Source organism: Micromys minutus (assembly GCF_963924665.1).
Source record: "Micromys minutus genome assembly, chromosome: 17".
Taxonomy (NCBI): Eukaryota; Metazoa; Chordata; class Mammalia; order Rodentia; family Muridae; genus Micromys; species Micromys minutus.
Window position 1 is genome coordinate 37,228,598 of NC_137952.1, and position 13,985 is coordinate 37,242,582.

Below are 13,985 nucleotides of genomic sequence, written 5' to 3' on the forward strand. Positions count from 1 at the left end.
CAGAGACCAGAAGAGGGCAATGTATTCCCAGGAACTAGAGTTACAGACAACTGAAAGCCATCATGTGGGTGCTGGGAACGCAACTCTGGAAAAGCAGCCAATGCACTTAACCACTGAGCCATCTCTCCAGCTTGAGTTTAGCAACTCTCAGAGAATCTAGGTTCGGTTCCCAACATCCACACCAGGCAGCTCAAAAGCACCCGTAACTCCAGTTCTAGAGACTGTGACATCCTCTTCTTGCTTTAGCGGGCACATGCATACACAGGGTAGGGCTAATAGGGTCACTCTAAACTTCCTTGTTATGTTCCCAGTGCAGAAACGGAGGTGAAGGAATGGAGAAAGGATAGGGTGGGAAGAGAGAAGGGGTCGAAACACTAGCTCTCCAGCCTAACAGATAATGGCTTGGCTATGTTCGCAGTGAGGTTAGAATGTCTGCAATTGGTCAGAGCGCCGCTTCTTGGCTCCGGAGGGGCAAAGCAGAGGATCCGCGCATGCGCGCGCGCTGAGACCTCTCCACACGCCAGCGTGTCCCTAGCGTCTCAGGCAGCAGTCACTGCGAGATGCTCCTCTGCCGCCGCTGCCACCTTCTGGTTGCTGGCTGCAGCGACCCGAGGCAAGCTTCAGGGTTCAGATAGGGCCGGAAACCGAGCCACCTACTTCCGCCTCCAGCCGGAAGTGCCTTCCCGGCGAAGGGTTTCTGGGCATTCTGGACCGTAACCCGCGCTTGCCATGGCCGCGTCTTTGGTTGGGAAGAAGATAGTGTTTGTGACGGGAAACGCAAAGAAGCTGGAGGAGGTTTTGTGGGGTGTGGGGACTGTCCCGGAGGCGGGTGGAGATTGGGCTGTTGGGCTTTCTTCACAAGGGAAGCATGGGAGGGAAGGCTGGAAACATCGGGAGTTGGACCCTCGGGGAGTGTGGGTTAGCCCCTGGCTGTGGTGAAGGACTGAGCTTGGAGAGAGACCGCCGTGGAGTATGACGCCTTGAGGGTCAGAGGATTTTTTAAATATAATTATTATTTTGGAGATAATGGCTCGTGTAGTCCTGGCTAGCCTGACCCTGCTGTGTAGCCGGGATTGCCTTCATTCTCTGTCTTCCAAAATCTGGGTCTGAACGCATGCTCCACCTCACGTGTTTTTAGATGAGCTGATAAAGTCAGTGGGCTATGGGAGCTGTAGTAGTGGCTCTGTGACAGAGATAGATCATTCCTTAAGCCCTAGATTTCAAATCTGAGTTCAGAGACCTCCCCGCCTCAAAAGTAAAGGCTGTGTGTGTGTGTGTGGTGGTGGTGGTGGTGGTGGTGGGGTGTTGATCCAAACTACTCACGATGATCCATCTACCCTTGAGCACTTGCCATATGTAAGATATGTAATACCTCATAAGAATCATGGCTGACCACAGTGTAACAAAGGGCAGGTTAACAAAAGAAAAACTCAAGTTTACATGCTACAGCTTTTAGAAGGAAGACCCAGAGACTTTATTTAGTTTTCATCTGACAGTAAAGGCAGTAGGTGCTTTGGATTTAACCCAGGACTTACAGATTGCCAGTGATTGTCTTCCTCCAGATTCTCTTATGGCAGACTCTCAATAAACCTGGGGTGTGCTATTTGGTGGGGTTTCTAGCTCAAGCAATCCTCCTGTCTCTGCCTCCTCCACATCTGAGGATGTGGCTAGCAAGACTATCCCAGAGTTTATGTGGAGCAGGGGACCAGAGCTCAAGTCGGTGTGCTTGTGTTGCAAGTGCTCTTCCCATTGAGTCCGTACCACAGCACAGCACAACACCCTCAGCTTAAAAATGACTTACTTTGTGAGTTTTCATATAAGCCTGTGCACCACATGCATTGCAGTGCCCATGGAGACCAGGAGAGGGCATTGGAGCCTCTGAGCCTGAAGTTACCGATGGTTGTGAGCCACCCTGTGAGTGTTAGGAACCAAATTAGGGTCCTCTGCAAGAGCAACAGATGCCTGTAACCACTGGGCCATCTCTCTAGCCCCATATCTCCCCTATTTTTGTGAAATACGGACTCTGTAGCCTAGTTGGCCTTGAACTTCTGATCTTCCCCCTTTAACCTGCCTAGGGACAGGATTTGAAACAACAGGAGTGAGTTGCCATACTCAAGAGAAGTTTCCTTTCACCTCTCTGTCCTTTAAAACAATACATACATACATAAGTATGTGTGTATTTTTTTTTAATTATGTGTATGTGTTGAGAGAGGGGGACATGAGGTAAGAGAATAACGTAGGCGCTGGTTATCTTCTTACACCATGGCTTGCTTGACAAGCTCAGGCTTTCAAGCTTGTGAATGCAATAAATGCTTTTTACCTGCTGCACATCTCGATGGCCCCTGTTCCCTTCTTTCCTTCTAAGACAGGAAGGATATGGCCTGGGCTGGCCTTGAACATACAATCTTCCAATAATAGCCTAATGTACAAAAAGTTAAAATTCTAATTTTAACTTTCTGGAAGCTGAAGTAGGAGGACCTTGAGTTACATAGTGAAAGCTGGTCTCATAAAAAGTGTGTGTGTGTGCTGGGGTGGGGTGAGGGGCAGAGTGGTGAAGTGCGTGCCTCGTCACTGAATACTAAGACAATAAGCTATACTAAGGCATAATTTAAAAAAAAAGATGTATTAATTTATTTCATGTATGAGCACACTGTCACTGTCCTCAGACACACCAGGAGAAGGCATCAGATCCCATTACAGATGGTTGTGAGCCACCATGTGGTTGCTGGGAATTGAACTCAGGACCTTGGGAAGAGCAGTCAGTGCTCTTAACCACTGAGCCATCTCTCTAGCCCAAGGCATGATTTTCAAAACAATAGCTATGCACACCTGGTGGCTCATACCACTTTAACCCCTGATTTTAATAGAGTCAAAAGTCAATGGGAAGCTAGGCAGGATGGCACATTCCCATAATACTAGTACTGAATAGAATACTAGGGGGAATAGTAAGGGCAGGAATTGTCCAGGCCAGCCAGTGCTATACAGTTAAAGAAGAAAGATCAATTGTGGGAACTGCTGGTTCAGCCTGGCTTGTTATTCTAAGGTGAATAACAAGGGGTTAATGAAAGTACAGAGCAGGTTTCTTTGCTGTTGGCTATTCTAGCTAAGCCTTGGTAGAGAATTCTGGGACACTGAAGGGGAAAATGAATTCTAGATAAAAAGGAAAAAAAAAAAAAAAGCCAGAGGCTGGAAGGGATAGGGGAGGGGAGAAGGCGTGCTAGTCCAGTGGGGCCTCTGAAAGTTGAAGTGAAGCTTATATGCCAAATTGGATAAGCTTTAGAGTACTAATGGGAATGTTACCTGATGAGACAGAGGGGTGACACCTCACACAGTAACCAGGAATTAGTAGGGAAGTTGTTAACAAATGGTGTGACTAATGTCTTTCATTTTGGAACAGGTCATTCAGATTCTAGGAGACAAGTTTCCATGCAATTTGGTGGCGCAGAAAATTGACCGTATGTTCCTGTTTCGTCTCATTTAAAAAAATGGTTTGATTTGTCTGTCTCTCTGTGTCCTGACTATACATCTTTCTGTCCGTTTCCCTGACAAGTGCCTGAGTACCAGGGAGAACCGGATGAAATTTCCATACAGAAGTGTCAGGAGGCAGCTCGCCAGGTACTTAGCCTTTGTGCCACCCCCCCCCCCATCCTGTCTTCTTATGGCTTCTGCTTCTGGAGCCAGTGTCTTGTGGGAACAGGCAGAGAATAAAATAGCTGTGGCTTGCTAGGCTGGCAGCTGTTCCAGCTCTCACCTTTCTGATTCCTACATCCATACATTCCAGCCATATGTTTTCCTTCCACGTAGCCAACCCCTCACCCCTGCGCTCACACAGTTTAAAGAACGGGGAAGGAGCACGTTGTGGAGAGTTAGCCTCTCTAGCTGATTTCCCGCCCTTCGTTGCTCTTGGTTGTATGGCTCTTGATGTATAGCTCCAGAGTTCACCGTCACCTAGCCGTGGGCTAGCCCCAGCCCCCGTGACTCAGGACTGTCTTTGTGTTACAGGTGCAGGGCCCTGTACTTGTGGAGGACACCTGTCTGTGCTTTAATGCACTCGGGGGACTGCCTGGCCCCTACATGTGAGTATTCCTACACTGGGTCACCTTTACCCCTTGTGATGGTTTCTACGTGCTTGGCCCAGACACTGGCACTATTAGGAGGTATGGCCTTGTTGGAGTGGGTGTGTCACTGTGAGTGTGGGCTTAAGACCCTCATCCTAGCTGCCTGGAAGTCAATCTTCCACTAGCAGCCTTCAGATGAAGATGTAGAACCCTCTGCTCCTCCTGCACCATGCCTGCCTGGATGCTGCCAGTTCCCACCTTGATGATACTGGACTAAACCTCTGAACCTGTAAACCAGCCCCAGTTAAATGTTGTCCTTTATAAGTCTTGCCTTGGCCATGGTGTCTATTCATTGTAGTAAAACCCTAACTATGATAGCCCTGTAGGATCCCATTCACAAAAATACCAGAATAGTAAAATGATTAGTTACCTGATACTATGGGCCATTCACTGTCTTGGCATCAACACCAAGGAAGGGTTGAGACTACCAAAGATAGGGCTGGGGAAGTGGCTCAGAGGTTTAGAGTTCTTGCTGCTCTTCCACTGGACCCAGGTGTGATTCTTAGCCCTAAACCAGGCAACTTATCATTGTAACTTCAGCTTCATGGAATCTGATGCTTCTGGCTTTCTTGGGCACCTGTTTTCTCTCTCTGTCTCCCCCCCTCCACACACACAACACACAAAATTTAAAAATAACATAAATCTTTTTTTAAAAGTTTTTTAAGAGAATTATTTTGTTTTATATGAACACACTGTAGCTGTCTTCAGACACACCAGGAGAGGGCATCAGATTCCATTACAGATGGTTGTGAGCCACCATGTGGTTTCTGGGATTTGAACTCAGGACCCCTGGAAGAGCAGTCAGTACTCTTTACCACTGAGCCACCACCTCTCCAGCTCCCACATAAATCTTAAGAACAAAAGAGAGAAGCACACCTTTAGTCCCAGCACCTAGGAGGCAAGAGATAGGCAGCTGTCTATAAGTTTGAGGCTGGTCTGACCTGCATAGTGAGTTCCAAGCCAGCTAGAGCTATACAGTGAGACTCTGTCTCAAAGAATATCAGAGACGGGCCTGGAGAGACAACTCAGGTCATGAGGACTGGAGTTTACAGTCCAGCATGGCAGTGCATGCCTAAAATTCCAGCACTTGCAAGATGAGAGACAAGTAGATCAAAAGTTTTGGGTTATCCTGGGCTGCATAAGGAGTTCTAGGCCAGTCTGGGCTACATGAGATCTTGTCATAAACCAAGCAAGCAGTCAGAGAGATAGTTTTGTTAAATTACGAGAATGTGGTTATGTAACCGAGATTAAAAAGTGGTGTAAAGAAAAAGAGTAGAACTTAAAATAAGGACTGCTTACTGCCTGTTTTGTTAGAGCTGTAGCGCACACACAGCGCAGTCTGCGTGCCCCAGTGCCCCACGGCCTCACCGGCACCGTTGGGACTCCAGTATTTTGCAGTTTAGGGAATGTGAAATGTTACCACTTGCTTGTTTGATTTGGCTTTAGTTAGTTTTCTTGAGAGTGTGTCTCACTCTTAGCCCAGTCTGGCCTGAAACTTGCTATGTAGCCCAGGTTTGCCCAGAACTTGTGGTAGTCTTCCTGCTTCAGCCTAGGTGTTTTCCTAGTCACCACTAAGGATCTTGCCTTCCTGTGTGTGTTTAGCCTCCTGTGTGCTGCCTGCCTGGCTCCATTTTTTTTTTTCTTTTATTAGATTCGCATTTCTCTCTCTCTCTCTTCCCTGTCCTTCTGTTTCCCTGGCTCCCCTCAGCCCCCTGTCCTTCCCTCTCTTCTCCTGTACTGCTGGGCTGTACTCCCAGCCTTTGGATTATTTTCATAGTGCTGACCTGAGACATGCCTTCTCATGTCTGGGAACTCTGTCAGATGTAGGGCAGAGCAGTTGATAGGAAGATTCTGTGCTTGGTACCTGACTCTCCATTCTTTCTTTCGCAGAAAATGGTTCCTGCAGAAGCTGAAGCCTGAAGGTCTGTACCCCTTTGTTTCTCCCCAGGGGTCTTATGGCATTGAGTCTGGGAGCAGTCCCCACTTAGTAATCAGTTGCTCTTGACCCTGACGTCAGCCTCCACTTTCTTCTCTGTCTGCACACTGGTGGCCTGTAGCTCATTCGTTCCCTGTGCTCCAGAAAGCTCTGTGAATAGAGAGCTAGGAGAGATGGTAAAGCTTTGGGTTGTAGGGACAAAGGCTTTAGTTGGTGCTGACTATCACAGGACTTGACATTAATGACGGCTTGTGGTTCTTTGCTTCAGCCATGGCCTAGCCTGGCCTTTAGTCCAGGAGTATATGCCAAAATGGCCCACAGTGGTGCATCCTATAATCTCACACAAAACCAAGCAGGCTGGAGAGATGGCTTCGTGGTTTGTGCACTTGTTGCTCTTGCAGATGACCTGGGCTCAGTTCCCAGCACCTGCAAGGCTGCTTACAACTGCCCCTAACTTTAGTTCCAGTAGCCTGGCATCTTCTTCTGGCCCCTGTGGACACCAGTGCACATATATACTGCCAAAACACTTACATAAAAATAAGCTCTTAAAAACAAAACCAGTTTGTTCTTTGGAACAATCTTAATGTTAGCAAAGTACAGAGACCCATGCCCATACTAGGGAGGGTCTCAAGTTTCAGACTGGGCTGCAAAGCCAGAAATTGTTTTTAAAACAAAAATAGAGCCAGGCATGGTAATCTAAGGCTGTATCCTAAGAGCTGTAAATGGGAGGACCAGAACTATAGATCATCCTCAGCCATGTGGTAAGTTAAAGACTAGCCTGGGCTACCTGAGACCCTGGTCTCAACAACAAAGGCTTGGGAGGTAGCTCTGTTGTCCGAATGCTTGCCTAGCATATAAAAGTTCTGGATTCATTCCCTAGAGCTGTGTAACCCAAGTGTCATGATGCATATCTGCAATCCCAGCCTTTACAGGGTTGTGGCAGAGGATCTTATGCTCCAATACAGCCTGGGTTACAAAGTGAGTTCAAGGCCAAGCTGGGCTACATGAGACCCTGATCTCAACAGAGAACCTTGTTTTAGTTTGTATCAGAGCCTGGAGATGCTCCAGCTCCCCGTGAGGCCCAGACTGCAGCCTTTTTAACCTCCCAACACAGTCTATTCTGGAGAATCCCTCACACCCCTGGGTTTCTGGAGTAAGGGTGGGGACTGGACGGCGTGAATTCACTGAGCCTTACTGTGTGTCTACAGGTCTCTACCAGCTCCTGGCCGGCTTTGAAGACAAGTCAGCTTATGCACTCTGCACATTTGCTCTCAGCACTGGGGACCCAAGCCAGCCTGTACTCCTGTTCAGAGGCCAGACCTCGGTGCGTACCCACCTGAACAGTTCACGTCACCACAGGATGCCGTGGCTTGAGCAAGTGGCTCATGATCTTCAGGAACAAGACAAGGAGACGCTAGAGTTAGCAGTGGCTTTTTGTGTACTCTGCTTGCTGTGAGACCAACCTAAAAATGTTAGTCCCCAAACCTATTTGACCCTTCACCTTAAATATTTAGATCTTGCCATTGTAGGTCCTGGTAAGATGCAGATGCATAAACAGAAGGTAACTGCTCTCAAAGCCAAAGCTATGGGCCAGCTGCTGCGTCTGTCTTGTTCTTCTACCACGGCCTGTGTCCGCCCCACTCAGGTTTTTGAGATGGTCTCTTACGTGTTTCAGGTTGGCCTTGAACTTGTGTGGCCGGGGTGGAACTTACCTCCAGTGGGGTATTGTGGTCCTGTGTATCTTGGCCACTCTGCAATACTCTTGTCCCCTGCTACCCCCAGTTTTGCTTTGAGGCAAGGTCTCTATTATGTAGGTCTCACTATGTAGATTAGGCTGGCCTCAAACTCAAGAGAGCCACTTCGGCCTCCCGAGTAGGTGTGTGCCACCATGCCTGGCCTATACCACTTCTTGATTGTCTCCCAGCCTTTCTGATTTTTATTATTATTATTATTTATTTTGTTTTTTATAGACAGGGTTTTTCTGTGTAACCCTGGATGTCCTAGAACTCACTCTGTAGACCAGGCTGTCCTTCAACTCAGAGATCCGTCTGCTTCTGCCTCTTGAGTACTGGGATCAAAGGCCCTTTCTGAATTTTTTTGTTCACATAGAATTTTAAAGTTTTGTGGAGTCAGAGCCTTTGCATGCTGTGCAAATGTTCTATCATTTCTTCTCCAGCCTAGAATTTCAGTTCTTCACGTAAGTTCACTTGGCCAGTGGCCATTCAGTAACCCCCCAGTGTTGCCTGTCAAACCTTAGGTATAGTTGCTTTTCTTGGGGGTCCACCAGATCACCAGTAAAGTTAGTCAGGCCAGTGTCCATCTGCCTTCAAGTTTGTTCCGTGTCCCTTCAGCCAAAGTAAAACCTAGCTCCCAGTTGGGGTGTATAGACACTTTATATTACTCTGTTAGGCTAAAATTCTGGATAATATTAACAAGAGAAAACACTCAGAGAACACAAAGCAATCTTTTCTTTTAGCTGTGTGTAGGTGTGTGCCTGCTTATGGTTATATGCACATGAAAGCAGGTGCCCAAGGAGGCCAGAGGCATCACATCCCCTGGAGTTACAGATAATGGAGTCAGATGGTTCTAGGAACTGAACTCTGGTCTTTAGAAGGGCAGTGGGTGCTCTTAACCACTGAGTCATCTCTCCAGCCCAGACAAATCCGTCTTAACTATTGTTCAGTATACAGCAGTGTGAGTGTTTGCATTTACAGGTCTGCAGAATGTACCCAATTTATCTTACAGGTCTGAAAGTACCCAATGAACAAATCTCTTTCCTTCTTTACCTAGCAGCTACCATTTTACTTAACACTTCTAAGAGTTTGACGACTTTACTATTATTTATTTTTGTTTTATGAATATGGGTATTTTTCCTGCCTGTATATTAGCTCCCCACACGTATAACCTGGTGCCTATGGAAGCCAGGGAGACCTTTGGATTCCCTGGAGCAACACTTAAGAGAGGGTTGGAAACTGCCCTGCGGGTATGAAAATTAAACCTAGGTTCTCTGCAGGAGCTACCAGTGCTCTTAAACAGATGAGCCATCTCTTCAGTCCTCCCCTTTTTATTTTGTTTTGTTTTGTTTTGGTTTTTTAATGTAGGGTTTCTCTGGATAGCCCTGGCTGTCCTGGAACTCTTTTAGACCAGGCTGGCCTTGAACTCGGAGATCTACCTTCCTCTGCCTTCTGAGTGCTGGGGTTAAAGACCACAGCCACCACACACCAGTCCTGTTTATTGCTTTTGTTTATTTTTGAGCCAGGGTCTCACTATGTAGCCCTGACAGGCTTGCCTCAGTCTGCTGAGTACCAAGGTTTGCAGGTGTGCACTGCCATGTCCCTGCTTCGGTATTTGCTATTTGTGTCTGGTTTGGTTCACTCAGCATGATGTTGCCCATGCTTCAACATGGCAGAGCTGAGTTTTGTGGCTGGTGTGTGTGTGTAGACACACATATTACATACCTTTTTTTTTTTTTAAGATTTATTTCTTATATCTAAGTACGCTGTAGCTGTCCTCAGACACACCAGAAGAGGGCATCAGATCTCATTACAGATGGTTGTGAGCCACCATGTGGTTGCTGGGATTTGAACTCAGGACCTCTGGGAAAGCAGCCAGTAGTGCTCTTAAACACTGAACTATCTTCTCAGCCCCCCCCCCGCAATACATATCCAGCCACCCCCCCCCCCCCCCACTATATATATCTTCTTTTTCTTGTGTTTTCTTTTGGTTTTGGGTTAGAGTTTTATTTAGCCCAGGCTGGCCTCTTAACTGACTGTGTAGCTAAAGATATCACTGAGCTTCTGGTCCTCTTGTCCCTACTTCCCAAGAGTACAGGTGCCCCTCACGTGTTCTACACTTTCTTCATTAGTTTATCTGTTGACAGTCTTCCGGTTCTTCTTGGATCTGTGACTAATGCTGCAATGACCCAAGAGTGCAGATGAGTCAAGATCTTGTTTTCTGTTCTTTAGGTCAAGCTTGGAGTGAGTGGTGGTCGGCTGCTTGCTTTCGCAGCCCTGTCAGATTGTTAACAATTGTGATGCTTGTTGAAATCTCCATTTAGCTACTTCCTGCAGTGACTAAGTAGTGACTGCCTTGAACCAGCCAGTACTTTGGTCCCTTCTGATCCCTGTTCGAGCTTAGGCTGCCCGTGCACTCTGCTGATTCTCCATCATCGTTCTTTGGTGTGCTTGATACACATTGTCCTTGTGAGAGCTGTTGGCCTATAGCATCTGTTGTAGGAGGGGAAGTCTGGTTGTGCTGTGACCTCAGGCTGAGAATGTCGACAACTGTATCCAAATGTTATCCTGGTGGTATTGATGGGCCAGTCAAATGCAGAGTTCCTCTTCCCAAGCCTGCTCTGCATCCTTTGTTCTGTATCTGTGTGGACACACATGAACATTGGGGCTTCTTTTGATTTTTTTTTTAAAGACAGAATCTTCCTATGTAGTCCTGACTAACTCAGCAGTCCTCCTGCCTCAGCTTCCTGAGTGCTCTGATGACAGGCTTGCCCCATCTTGCCCAGTTACTGCTCTACATCTTACTGATGTGTCTGACAAATTTATAGGCACTGTGGATCCTTTGAACTACACTTTGAGTAACTGAAGTTTTTTTTCAGATTTACAAATAAAGGAACTCGCACTAGTCTGGTACAGCTCCAGTTACGCACTTGTCTTCCCTTTTCCAGGGACAGATTGTGATGCCACGAGGCAGCCGGGACTTTGGCTGGGATCCCTGCTTTCAGCCTGATGGATATGAGCAAACGTAAGAACCCCAGATTTCTTCTCTGGTTCATGGGCTTGGGTGGGCACTTTGCCCTGTGCAGTCACGTGGATATAGGAGAGGCCCTTTCGGCTGGAGTGGACACAAGGAATTCAGGTTACCTAGTCCATGGCTGGGCAACGCAGCCTAGGTTCTGCCCCCGCCTCCCGTTTGCGGCCAGCTGACTCCCATTCTCTGGCCCTGCCTATCAAGATGTATAAACCTTGTAGTTTTATGGGATGGCATAGCTCCATCTGGGCTGGGGAAATGCTCACCTTTGTAGCTTCAGGTGGGCACATGAAACCCATACAGTAGAACATGTTCTTAACACATCACATTAACTGCACCCTCTTACTTACATAAACTTCACAGAGCTATAAAAGGACCAGCTTCCCAGACTGTGGCTCCCTTGCCAGCACCTCGCAGGGCCAAGAACAGTGCAGCAGCCCTGGCCGGCATATCTTTGGGTCCTCTGATGTACTCTCTGCTTGGGTGGTCACAGAGCACTTGGAACCTAGACAGGAACTGGGTTTATTCTGCTTGTTTTATGTTCGTGGGTGTTTTGCCTGTGTGCATGTGTGTGCACCAGGTAAGCATACTGGCCAGGGGTCAGAAGACATGAGTGGCTGTCAGGGACCGGGGTTACAGCTGCTCGTGAGCCATCTTAATCACTGAGCATCTCTACAGTTCCACTTATTCGGTTGTCATTAACTTAGGCACACGTAGCCAGTTCTGAAGCCTACAGGCAGGGGTGACCTCTCACCCCTGTGGCAGTGTCATCGCAGTGCTCTGAGGCTGCTGTCTGATCTGCAGGGCTTCGTCACATACCTCATTCTTGTCCCCAGCTTCCCTTAAGAACCTAGGACACAGCAGAGCAATTTCAGCTTCTCTCCAAGCCCGTTACTGTGGGTTTCTGTCCACAGAGGAGTTTAAAACTGATTTAACGGGCTGATGAGCTGGTCCATTGCCTGCCTTCCTAGCTCTCTCCTGGTGAAAGGCCATTGGCTTGGGCTCAGATGTGGTATGCTGGGGCCTGTCTGCCCTTTGCCTGTTCACAGGTTCTGGATACAGGTTTTACCTTCAGGGGAACCCCTCACCCCCACAAATAGAATCATTAAGATTTGGGCTCCATTGCAGGGAGTCCTAGGAGGGGGCGGAGGAGGCTTGATTGTAGGAGCCAGAGGGGACAAGGACACTACAAAGAAAAACACAGAATCAACTAACCAGGGTTCATTGGGGTTCACAGAAACTGAAACAGCACACACAGATTCTGTATGGGTCTGAGTTAGGTCTGCATATATGTCACGGTTGTGTAGCTTGATGTTCTTGTGGGACCCCTGACAGTTGAGTGGGGGTGTCTGTCTCTGTTGCCTGCTTTTGGGACCTTTCTCCTCATACTGGGTTACCTCGTTCATCCTTAACACAAGGGGATATGCCTTGTCTTACTGGAACTTGAAATCCCATGTTTGGTTGCTGTCCCTGGGAGGCCTGCCCTTTTCTGAAAGAAGAGTGAGTGGGTTGGGGGTGGATAGGGGAACTACTGGGAGGAGAAATTCAGTTGAGATGTAATATGACAGAAGAATTTTTCTCTTAGTATAGAATAGAGTTTATTCAGGCATGGGGAGGAGAGTTAAGAGGGTAGTAGGGGCAGAGACAAAAGAGAGAAGAGAAGCAGAAGTGGGACATGACCACAGTGGGGGGGGGAGGGATGGGGGAGGAGGGACAAAAGGGGCAAGAGAGGAGGAAGAACAGGAGGCCAAGAGAGCAAGAGTAAATTTTTTTTTTAAAGATTTATTTATTTATTTATTTATTGTATATAAGTACACTGTAGTTGTCTTCAGACACACCAGAAGAGGGCATCAGATCTTATTACAGATGGTTGTGAGCCACCATGTGGTTGCTGGGAATTGAACTCAGGAGCTCTGGAAGAGCAGTCAGTGCTCTTAACCGCTGAGCCATCTCTCCAGCCCCTGAGCCATCTCTCCAGCCCAAGAGTAAATTTTTTTTAATTGGATTAAAAAAAAAAACATTTATAGTTCAGCGTGGCATTTGGGTGCCTGTCCTCCCAATATCTGGATTCCCTATCTTCTGAGTGGCTTTTCTTTTCTTAGGTATGCAGAGATGCCAAAGGCTGAGAAGAACACCATTTCTCATCGGTTCCGGGCCCTGCACAAACTACAGGAGTACTTTAGTGTGGCTGCTGGGGCTGGTGACCACTAGGGCCACGGGTGGGGGCTAGTGCGGAACACCCCAGGAGGCAGGCACTCCTGTAAGGCTTTCTCTCTGCCAGGGGTCCAGGCAGCTTAGCAGCCAGTTCTTGGAAGAGCAGTTGGCTCTGCATCGGGGAACTCTGAGCCAATTAATGCTGACCTCCTGCCCTTTAGGATTCCTGAGCTGACTTTGGCCAGGCCTGATAGTACACATTAATCCCAGAATGTGGAGGCAGAAGCAAACAGATCTTTGTGAGTTCAAGGCCAGCCTGGTTTACATAGTTAATTCCTGGACAGCCAGAGCTATATAGTGAGACACTCTCAAAAGCAAAGTAAAAACAACATCAAAAAGTTGTTCTTGCAGCCTCTGGCTCTGGGATCCTGAGAAAATTTTGGGTGTTCCCACTTCTTGTCTGGTTGAGGGTTTGGCAAAGAAACACAACTTTTGGCTTTAGAATGTATCAAATGTAAATTCTGGAAGACCTTTGTTTCCAGAATAAATGGTATGTCTGTTTTGAGCCGTCTATCTTTTGAGTTTCCTTGGACAGGTGGGAAACCATCTTGATGGGTGATTGGATGGGCGATGGTGTATAGGATGCTCACCTGCTTGTGTAGCTGGCATACTTTCTCTACTTGAATTCTTAGAGCAGTGAGTCCTGGGCCTCTTTTCTGTCAGATTCATGCTGGGGCATGGGTGGAGGCACAGTATGGAGTATTTTACCCTATGCTCTTGGACATTATAGGCTGGCAAATGACCAGAGCCCACACGAAGAGGGAGAGAGCTGACCGTGCAGGTCATTCTCTGACCTTATGTATGCCATACAATGTGCCCTGCCCCCACCTGTACAAGTAAATGTTAAAGGACCTTTGTCACAGCCCTACAGGAATCCTGCTTAAGCTGCCTTGTACCATGATGTACACCCCTCTCCCCAAACCATTCCCTGGGAGGAACTTCAAGGGGCAGTG

The 13,985-nt window shown here is 47.6% G+C and overlaps 1 protein-coding gene across 1 annotated transcript; it reads left to right on the forward strand.

Moving 5' to 3' along the window:
* Window positions 1–663: 663 nt before the first annotated feature.
* Window positions 664–13,543, forward strand: ITPA (inosine triphosphatase). The gene is made up of 8 exons (XM_080931761.1): window positions 664–795; window positions 3,398–3,455; window positions 3,551–3,615; window positions 4,003–4,076; window positions 6,009–6,040; window positions 7,263–7,378; window positions 10,736–10,812; window positions 12,921–13,543. The coding sequence occupies exons 1-8, from the start codon at window positions 730–732 to the stop codon at window positions 13,027–13,029; spliced, it is 597 nt and encodes a 198-aa protein (XP_080787887.1). The 5' UTR covers window positions 664–729; the 3' UTR covers window positions 13,030–13,543.
* Window positions 13,544–13,985: the final 442 nt, after the last annotated feature.

Excerpts from the sequence above, each read along its gene's own strand:
- ITPA (XM_080931761.1), top strand. The coding sequence starts at position 730 with ATGGCCGCGTCTTTGGTTGGGAAGAAGATAGTGTTTGTGACGGGAAAC. Across the intron at positions 3,616-4,002 it reads GTCAGGAGGCAGCTCGCCAG|GTGCAGGGCCCTGTACTTGT; the intron begins GTACTTAGCCTT and ends TTTGTGTTACAG. Across the intron at positions 7,379-10,735 it reads TGTTCAGAGGCCAGACCTCG|GGACAGATTGTGATGCCACG; the intron begins GTGCGTACCCAC and ends TCCCTTTTCCAG.